Genomic DNA, 10,126 nt, shown 5'->3' on the forward strand with positions numbered 1-10,126 from the left:
CTTTGGACCGGGGGAGGAAACTGGAGTACCCGGAGGAAACCCCCGAGGCACGGGGAGAGCATGCAAACTCAATCAGATGAAACATTCCTTTGACAAATTATTAAATTTGTAATCACTCTTAATAACGGTCAGTTGGAATATTATTGTATTTTTCACTGATTTTTATTAAGTTTATTAGGTACAATGTTCTGGAAACAACAACAACAACAACAACAACAACAAACATCACACAACTCTGTATATTTAATGCTACTTATATATTGATCACAAGGTTGCAAAAACAAACAAACGAAAAAAACAAATAAATAAATAAAAATTGAGAAATTCTTTCTAAACATTGATTTCTGTCATGAAATCATAATTTGATGAGCGTGTTTAAAACCTGTGAGGAGGAGCCACAGTAAATAGCCTAAGTCTGTGATGTCAGAGCTTCACATAAATCTTTTCCACTTAGTGAGACATGCTCAGTTTGATCATCTGACAGTAGAGCAAGAGGAAACATGTTCTACACAGACCTCACACTGAAGATGATTATGAAGATGATGCTGATGTGGATTACAGCGATGCTTTTTAATAAAACTGGTAAGTGTAGATGCTTCGTCGTAATGTTCCTGATCGTACATATTATTCTGTGACTTTAATACTTAAGGCTGAAAAGCCATGTTAAGGAAGTCAGAATTTTAATCTTAGCTGTATTAATAAAAAAAAGACCTACAAGGCAAAATGACTTTATTACTGTAACACTTTGCAGTTAGCTTGCTAATATCAGTAACATTCACTGATGTGAACAATATTAAAGAAACTATTAAGTGTGTGACTATAAAGTTTTGAATAAAGTACATTTATTCATGTTTCATTCTTTCTTTTCAATTTCTGTTAGACTCTGCCGAGATACAATACGTCTCTCAGCCGAATCCACTGCTCGCTGCTGATGTTGGTGATAACGTGACGCTGCACTGCTTTAGATCAGGAGGAGAAAACACCGGAGTTATCTATTGGTACAAGCAAAAAGTCGGACACGAGCCTCGTGTGATGATCACAGTTCAACACGAACCCGATTACGAAGATGAGTTCCAGCCTCCAAAATTCAGCATCGAGAGAGAAGAAACGAGTATTCATTTAAAAATCGCTAACGTCGGACGGTCAGACGAAGCCGTGTATTACTGTGGACGCAGAAAATTTTTGACAATGTTTGGAAATGGAACATTTTTATCAGTCAAAGGTAAGAATTTTGGTTCGTTGGATTTTACATCGATGTATTCTTCTGTCAGAGTTGCGGTTAGAGAAATATAATCAACACCTTTTCTGTGTGGCAGAAAATATACTATATTTGAAAGCATGTGCTTCTGGACTACATATTCATATTGAATGTAAAAATATAAAAGGAACCAAACTAATCTGTGTCTGTATCACACTGATCAGATGACAGAGATGTAAAAGTGAGTGTGTGGCAGCGCGGCGTGTTGGACTCGGTTCCTGCAGGAGCCTCAGTGACTCTGCAGTGCTCGGTTCTCTCTGAGAGCAGAGCAGCAGAACTCCAAGTGCTCTGGTTCAGAGCTGCTCCACCACAATCCCATCCTCAAATCATTTCCACTCATCACAACAGCAGCCGTCAGTGTGAGAGCGGCTCTTCTACACACACCTGTGTGTACAACTTCTCCAAGAACATCCTCAGCCTCAACGATACTGGAACTTACTACTGCGCTGTGCTCCTGTGTGGGAAGATCATCTTCGGGAACGGGACACGAATACAGATGGGTAAGAAGTAAGAGGTTTTATTAGTAAACTACAGGGTTTCTTTATCTCTCTGTTGTATCAGTGTTTATATGTTGATGTTTACTGTGTGACAGAGAGATCTCTGGGTCCTGTAATGATCTACATCTCTGTGGCTTTGGGACTGTGTTTGGTTGTGATATTCACTTTAATCTTTGCTCTAACCTATGAAGGGACAAACAGTAATGAAGACAGAGGTAAGCCTGCATTATGGCTAGTTATTACATTATTATAAACAGAAATGTAAATATTATAGAGCTAAAAGTATGTGGACACTCAACCATCACACCCAGAGGAGAGCATCATCTCTTTGCTTTTATAATAAGCGGCAATCTTCTCTACAAGAACATTCAAGAGGTCAGACTCTGATATCAGGATGGTAAAGAGACTCCAGTTCCAGTTCATCCCAAAGGTGTTCCGTAGTGTTGAGTCAGAATCAGGGCTCTGTTCAGGACACTCGAGTTCTTCCAGTCTAACGTTCACCTCCACACCATGTCTTCATGACACTTAGGGACTTACTACAGCAAGAAAAAGACATTCAATACAATTGTGTGTTTTCAAATTTGTTGCACCAGTTTCGAGAAGAACCAAATAGAGTTGTGATGGTCAGGTGTTCACGGATGTCCAAGGAATTATACATCAGGTTCCAGTTTATTAGATATTCTGATCTGATATGAAGTGGAGTTACTGTTGCCACCTCAGCAACTTCTAGTTTGTTTTATTCCTTTTATACCTCAGCAAAATTTCAACAATCAACAATGAAACATTTTTAAAATCTAATTATGAAGAACACAAAAGTTTAACAATAAACAATCAGTCTCATAAATCTTTTCTACTTTTGTCAGTGAGACTTAAACCAGGTTCTGTGACCGAAAAGACCCTCGACAAGGTAAATATTCAACATTTGGGAGAACGTTGCTTTTTAAATGGACATGCAATTTGTTTTGCAACTAAAAGTCTAATAATTCAGATTTCTGTCATTGGTAATCTCCTGTCTGTTCCTACAGGACTGTGACACTGTGGAGGTGAATTACGCTGCCTTACATTTTAAAGAGCGGAGAGACAAAAGAGGAAGAGTCAAGAAACAACAAGCTATTAAAGATATTATCTATTCTGACGTGCGACATCTTTCTATAACTTAGATTTTACTTATCAAAATCCATTGAATGTAAGGAATGACGTAACATAAGTGTACTTTTACCACCAACGTTGTTATTTTTCTATAACATCCGATGATAAATTAATTACAAAATGATATGATAACCGATGATATTTAATGGCTTGTATAATACAGCAATTTGCAAATGTTTAAAGTTTTTAAAATTGTTGCTGTTGCAGCTTGGCATCCTTTCTTACTTTAACTATTAAAAGTCAAGATACTCACGAGATACACACTGATGAAAAAGGAATACATTTGCTAGGAAATAATAATAATAATAATAATAATAATAATAATAATAATAAATAAGAAGAAGAAGAAGAAGAAGAAGAAGAAGAATAGAGAGAGAGAGAGAGTGAGAAAGAAATAGAGAGAGAGAGAGAGAGAGAGAGAGAGACAGAGAGAGAGAGAGAGAGAGAGAGAGAGAGAGAGAAAGGGATAGAGAGAGAGAGAGAGAGAGAGAGAGAGAGAGAGAGAGAGAGAGAGAGAGATGGATAGAGAGAGAGAGAGAGAGAGAGAGAGAGAGAGAGAGAGAGAGAGAGAGAGAGAGAGAGAGAGAGAGAGAGAGAGAGAGAGAGAGAGAGAGAGAGAGAGAGAGAGAGAGAGAGAGAGAGAGAGAGAGAGAGAGAGAGAGAGAGAGAGAGAGAGAGAGAGAGAGCGAGAGAGAGAGAGAGAGAGAGAGAGAGAGAGAGAGAGAGTGAGAGAGAGAGAGAGAGAGAGAGAAAGTGATAGAGAGATTGGAGTTTGCATGTTCTCCCCGTGTGTGGAGTTTGCATGTTCTCCCCGTGCCTCGGGGGTTTCCTCCGGGTACTCCGGTTTCCTCCCCCGGTCCAAAGACATGCATGGTAGGTTGATTGGCATCTCTGGAAAATTGTCCGTAGTGTGTGATTGCGTGAGTGAATGAGAGTGTGTGTGTGCCCTGCGATGGGTTGGCACTCCGTCCAGGGTGTATCCTGCCTTGATGGCCAATGGAGCCTGAGATAGGCACAGGCTTCCCGTGACCCGGGGTAGTTTGGATAAGCGTTAGGAGATGAATGAATGAATGAACTTTACACTGTTGAACCTGATGGTGGTCCATATTCATAATAACACTCTCTGGTGTTTATAATAGTTTATAATCACACCCTCCAGTGTCACCCAAATGAGGATGAGGTTCACTTTTGTGTCTGGTTCCTCTCAAGATTTCTTCCTCTTCCATCTAAGGGAGTTTTTCCTCGTTTTCCTCACGTTTTGTACCCTATTTTTTTACATTCTGTAAAGCTGCTTTGAGATAATTTTAAGCTCTATACAAATAAAACTGAATTAAATAAAAAAAAACAATTCCACAATTCCTCGAACTGCCACCTTATTGTGGTGGAGGGGTTTGCGTGCCTGAATGATCCTAGGAGCTATGTTGTCTGGGGCTTTCTGCCCCTGGTAGGGTCTCCCAAGGCAAACAGGTCCTGGGTGACAGACCAGACAAAGAGCGGTTCAAATACCCCTTATGAGTAATTCAATAGCAAGGTCCGTGACGTTGCCCGGTATGGCGCAACCGGGGCCCCACTCTGGAGCCAGGCCCGGGGTTGGGGCTCGCATGCGGGAAAGGAGCCTGAGCTGGTGCGGGAGGTTGAGAGATACCAACTAGAGATAGTTGGGCTTGCCTCCACGCACAGCTTGGGCTCTGGAACCCAACTCCTTGAGAGAGGCTGGACTCTCTACTACTCTGGAGTTGCCCGCGGTGAGAGGTGGCGGGCTGGTGTGGGCTTGCTCATAGCCCCCCAGCTCAGCAACCATGTGTTGGAGTTCATCCCGGTGAACGAGAGGGTCGTTTCCCTGCGCCTTCGGGTTGGGGATAGGTCTCTCACTGTTATTTGTGCTTACGGGCCAAATGGCAGTGTAGAGTACCCAACCTTCTTGGCGTCTCTGGAAGGGGTGCTGGAAAGTGCTCCGACCGGGGACTCCATCGTTCTACTGGGGGACTTCAACGCTCACGTGGGCAGCGACAGTGACACCTGGAGGGGCGTGATTGGGAGGAATGGCCCCCCCGACCTGAACCCGAGTGGTGTTCTGTTATTGGACTTCTGTGCTAGTCACAGTCCATAACGAACACCATGTTCAAGCATACGGGTGTCCATCAGTACACATGGCACCAGGACACCCTAGGTCGGGGGTCGATGATCGACTTTGTGGTTGTTTCATCTGACCTCCGGCCGTATGTCTTGGACACTCGGGTAAAGAGGGGGGTGGAGCTGTCAACTGATCACCACCTGGTGGTGAGTTGGATCCGATGGCGGGGGAGGAAGTTGGACAGACTTGGCAGACCCAAACGTACTGTGAGGGTCTGCTGGGAACGTTTGACAGAGTCTCCAGTCAGAGAGATCTTCAACTCCCACCTCCGGCAGAGCTTCAACCAGATCCTGAGGGAGGTTGGAGACATTGAGTCCGAGTGGACCATGTTCTCCACCTCCTTTGTCGGCCGCTCGGAGCTGTGGCCGTAAGGTCTCTGGTGCCTGTCGTGGTGGCAATCCCCAAACCCGGTGGTGGACCCCGGAAGTAAGGGATGCCGTCAAGCTGAAGAAGGAGTCCTGTCGAGCCTGGTTGGCTTGGGGGACTCCGGAGGCAGCTGATAGGTACCGGAGGGCCAAGCGAGCTTCAGCCCGGGTGGTTGCGGAGGCAAAAACTCGGGTCTGGGAAGAGTTCGGTGAGGCCATGGAGAAGGACTATCGGTTGGCCTCGAAGAAATTCTGGCAAACCGGCGCCTCAGGAGGGGGAAGCAGTGCCCTGCGCACACTGTTTACAGTGGGAGTGGGAATCTGCTGACTCCGACTGAGGACATCCTCGGACGGTGGAAGGAGTACTTAGAGGTTCTCCTCAACCCCACCGACATGTCTTCCATTGAGGAAGCAGAAACCGAGGACTCGGTTGTGGACTCGTCGATTCCCCAAGCTGAGGTCACTGAGGTAGTTGAGAAGCTCCTCACTGGCAAGGCACCGGGGGTGGATGAGATCCACCCTGAGTACCTCAAGTCTCTGGATGTTGTGGGGCTGTCTTGGTTGACACGCCTCTGCAACGTCGCGTGGAGGCTGGGGACAGTGCCTCTGGACTGGCAGACTGGGGTGGTGGTCCCTCTGTTTAAGAAGGGGGACCGGAGGGTGTGTTCCAACTACAGGGGGATCACACTTCTCAGCCTCCCCGGAAAAGTCTATGCCAGGGTACTGGAGAGGAGAATTCGGCCGATAGTCGAACCTCGGATTCAGGAGGAACAATGCGGGTTTCGTCCCAGTCGAGGAACACTGGACCATCTCTATACCCTCGCCAGGTTGCTGGAGGGTTCATGGGAGTTTGCCCAACCAGTCCACATGGGCTTTGTGGATCTGGAGAAGGCATTCGACTGTGTCCCTCGTGGTGACCTGTGGGGGGTGCTCTGGGAGTATGGGGTCCGGGGCCCTCTGCTAAGGGCTGTCCGGTCCCTATATGACTGGAGCAGGAGTTTGGTTCGCATTGCCGGCAGTAAGTCAGACTTGTTCCCGGTGCATGTTGGACTCCAGCAGGGCTGCCCTTTGTCACCGGTCCTGTTCATTATCTACATGGACAGGATTTCTAGTCGCAGTCGGTGGCCGGAGGGAGTCCGGTTTGGGGACCACAGGATTTCGTCTCTGCTTTTTGCAGATGATGTTGTCCTGTTGGCTTCCTCAAATCAGGACCTTCAGCGTGCACTGGGACGGTTTGCAGCCGAGTGTGAAGCGGCGGGGATGAGAATCAGCACCTCCAAGTCCGAGGCCATGGTTCTCAACCGGAAAAGGGTGGCTTGCCCTCTTCAGGTTGGTGGAGAGCTCCTGCCTCAAGTGGAGGAGTTTAAGTATCGTGGGGTCTTGTTCACGAGTGAGGGAAGGATGGAGCGGGAGATCGACAGGCGGATCGGTGTATCTTCTGCAGTGATGTGGTCGATATACCGGTCTGTTGTGGTGAAGAAAGAGCTGAGCCGCAAGGCGAAGCTCTCTATTTACCAGTCGATCTACGTTCCTACCCTCACCTATGGTCATGAGCTTTGGGTCATGACCGAAAGGACAAGATCCCGGATACAGGCAGCCGAAATGAGTTTCCTCCACAGGGTGGCTGGGCGCTTCCTTAGAGATAGGGTGAGGAGCTCGGTCACTCGGGAGGAGCTCAGAGTAGAGCCGCTGCTCCTCCACATCGAGAGGAGTCAGCTAAGGTGGCTCGGACATCTGTTCCAGATGCCTCCCAGACGCCTCCCTGGGGAGGTGTTCCGGGCATGTCCAACCGGTAGGAGGCCCCGGGGAAGACCTAGGACACGCTGGAGGGACTATGTCTCTCGGCTGGCCTGGGAACGCCTTGGTATTCCCCCGGAAGAGCTGGAGGAAGTGTCTGGGGAGAGGGAAGTCTGGGCGTCCCTGCTTAGACTGCTGCCCCCGCGACCCAGCCCCGGATAAGCTGTAGAAAATGGGTGGATGGATGGACAATTCCAAACCCTGGGGTTTCTTCCTCCAACATTTACATGACAGTGGAATTAATTTTTTTTTTTTTTTGACATAGAATTTTTATTTACATTTCTATCCCCCTATTTATTACTTATTTTAATATGTACTTTACTTGGGCTTGTATGTCATTTAAGTCATGTGGCCTCCCCCTTTTTTCCTATTTCCTTTCTTTTTTTCTGTGTGTTGTCTTATTTTTTTGTTGCTGTTATAATTCCAATAAAAATATGAATGAAAAAAAAAAAAAGATGCGAATAATTTTATTTACTTTTCAACTTTGACCTGGAGTTCAGGGATCATGTTGGTAAGGAGCAAGTTTTAAAAAAATATGCAGCAATAAAAACAATTATTCTAAAGAAAGATGTTTAAAAAACGATGCTTCGACTTAGACGTAAATGAAAACATTTAAAAACGTAGGTTTTAATCCTCAGTTGTTTTCCCGCCTCATGAAAACACCTTTACCTCTAACATGAGGATGTCAACCAAACAGGTGACAGTAGTACTGAATGTCCTGGAGTGTTCTGAAGCAACTGGGTGAATGTTTTATTACTGATTTGAGTGGAATGATGATAAGAACTTCTGCTTAAAGTTACATTTTGCTGTGAAGGTTAAATGGATCTGGACCTCTGCATGAAGATATACATTTTCCTCATAGACATGAAAATAGCTAGTGAAGGTAATGAGCAAAAAAAAATCTAAAATATCATATTCCAAAAAATAAAAAATCTGTTTTAAATTTCCTTTAAATTTTCTTAATTTTTTTTGTTTTTTTTGTCCTTTTTTAGTTACATCTCATAGAACAGACATAAGTGATAGTACAAGTAATTAACAGACAAGCAAAAACTTAGCGGGCTTCCTTTTTTTGCCCCAGACTTGTGGTGAACAAAACCGTTGTACAAAAATAGAATCATAGCAGAAAAGGAAATTTAACTCATGACTTGAAGCAGCCAATCAGATAAAAGCTTCTGGAACAGAAAACTCAGTGCTTTCATCATCTGGTTACTTTTCAGCAGCTCCACCTTGAGGGTGCTTCCCTGTCTAAAGATGACGCCTCTGTGGATTCTTGTCTTATCTCTTAACATAAGAAGTAAGTTTCAAAGAGTTTTTAAGAAAACAAGTTCCACCTATTATTTAATTCTTATTTCATTTTATTGATTTTAATTATTTCTTCATTGCAGCCCAAGCTGTGGATTTTTCCAGACCATCGTTTCTCTTGGTCAAACCTGGAGAACGTGTTACTCTTAACTGTTCATTGGGACATTTTAAATCTTCTGAAAGTGTTTTCTGGTACAAACAAATATTTGGAGAAATGCCTCAAGAAATAGGAAAAAGATTAGCGTATAAGCACATCAACGGTTTGACCGAGTTTAAGACGTCAGGATTTGTAATGGAGAAAAAGGATAAGAACTTTTTTCTGATAATTCCACATATAAAAGACAAAGACGAAGGACTTTACTACTGTGGAAAAAGTTTCATGGACGATTTTTTATTATCCAGTGGAACGTTCTTGGCTGTAACAGGTAAATCTCCACTGTTTGTTCAGTTCAAACTGCCATATTTAATTGACTTAAATTAATAAGTTAAGGTTTACGATTTTTTATTTACTTTCTGGTTTCTAGCACTTTGTTTTTGATTTTTTTTTTTTTTTTTTGAAATAATGGTGAATAAACTGTATTAAATTTAAAAATCTAGAATTTTTCAGGATTTATTATTTAATTTAACAATCATTAAACATTTGGAATCCGAACACATATTTTCATTTTTTTGTTTTTGTTTTTTTTTTGCTTCATTTGCATATTCTGCTTATTCATGTCGTTTTATACATTTTGATCATTTCTACATAATATTCCACTTATATTTGAAAGTAAATAAATAAAATTGACTACTGCACCTTTAAATCAATTTAAAATAATCGTAAACTAATAACTATAAAAGATGAGATGAAAAGAAAAGAAAAGATGAAACAATTCTTATAAAATGTAAAATTACGATTAAAGATTTATTTATTTTTACGTCTATTCTGACTATGTAAATGAATTACGGGGTTCGGTAGATGAACAAGGTTCAAACCGTCAGTGTAGACGGAGGCTCGGTTTTACTCAGCTACAGATTCTGAAGGAAAACTAACAACAACAACAACAACAACAAAAATCCCCATAGTGATGTCCAGTCCTTGAACACGTCCCATGTAGAATTCACCTATTTTTGTTTTAACATTTTTATACAAGCTTTTATGCAGTTTTATTTTTGCATCAGCAGAAGCACAAAGTCATCAAATCAAATGTTTAATAGATAATCAGTGGAACTAAATAGCTGAAACCACACTGAGGACAAATTTTAAACTGTTTTCAGTTTAAAAAGATAATCTTTAATGTGTTATGTAACGCAAACTTGTGGGACGTGGTAGCTCAGTGCTTAAGGTGTTGGACGGTCATGAGTCTGACGACCAGGACCACCAAACTGCCACTGCTGGGCCCTTGAGCAAGGCCCTTAAAGCTCAATTGCTCAGTTGTATAAATGGAAATAAATTTAAGTCACTCTTAATAAGGGCTTCTGCCGAATGCTATGAATGTGAATGAAAACATCTGAGATCTTACTGTCTTTATTACGCTAAACAGATGACGGAGATGCAAAAGTCTCAGTGTTTCAGCACGGCCTGTGGGACTCGGTCCGGTGTGAGAGCGGCTCTTCTACACACACCTGTGTGTACAACTTCTCC

At 43.1% G+C, this 10,126-nt stretch overlaps 1 protein-coding gene across 1 annotated transcript in view; it reads left to right on the top strand.

Moving 5' to 3' along the window:
* The first annotated feature begins 399 nt into the window (after window positions 1-399).
* LOC132855613 (uncharacterized) overlaps window positions 400-10,126 on the top strand; it is an 11,698-nt gene continuing 1,971 nt past the window's right edge. The window contains exons 1-9 of the mRNA XM_060884702.1: window positions 400-582; window positions 881-1,222; window positions 1,423-1,758; window positions 1,851-1,970; window positions 2,619-2,662; window positions 2,781-2,905; window positions 8,418-8,494; window positions 8,586-8,927; window positions 10,026-10,126. The exon at window positions 10,026-10,126 is cut by the window's right edge and continues 115 nt beyond it. Coding sequence (XP_060740685.1) covers window positions 501-582; window positions 881-1,222; window positions 1,423-1,758; window positions 1,851-1,970; window positions 2,619-2,662; window positions 2,781-2,905; window positions 8,418-8,494; window positions 8,586-8,927; window positions 10,026-10,126 — 1,569 coding nt within the window. The 5' untranslated portion in view covers window positions 400-500. The remainder of the gene's footprint in view (window positions 583-880; window positions 1,223-1,422; window positions 1,759-1,850; window positions 1,971-2,618; window positions 2,663-2,780; window positions 2,906-8,417; window positions 8,495-8,585; window positions 8,928-10,025) is intronic.

This window comes from Tachysurus vachellii, chromosome 13, assembly GCF_030014155.1.
Source record: "Tachysurus vachellii isolate PV-2020 chromosome 13, HZAU_Pvac_v1, whole genome shotgun sequence".
NCBI classification, from domain to species: domain Eukaryota; kingdom Metazoa; phylum Chordata; class Actinopteri; order Siluriformes; family Bagridae; genus Tachysurus; species Tachysurus vachellii.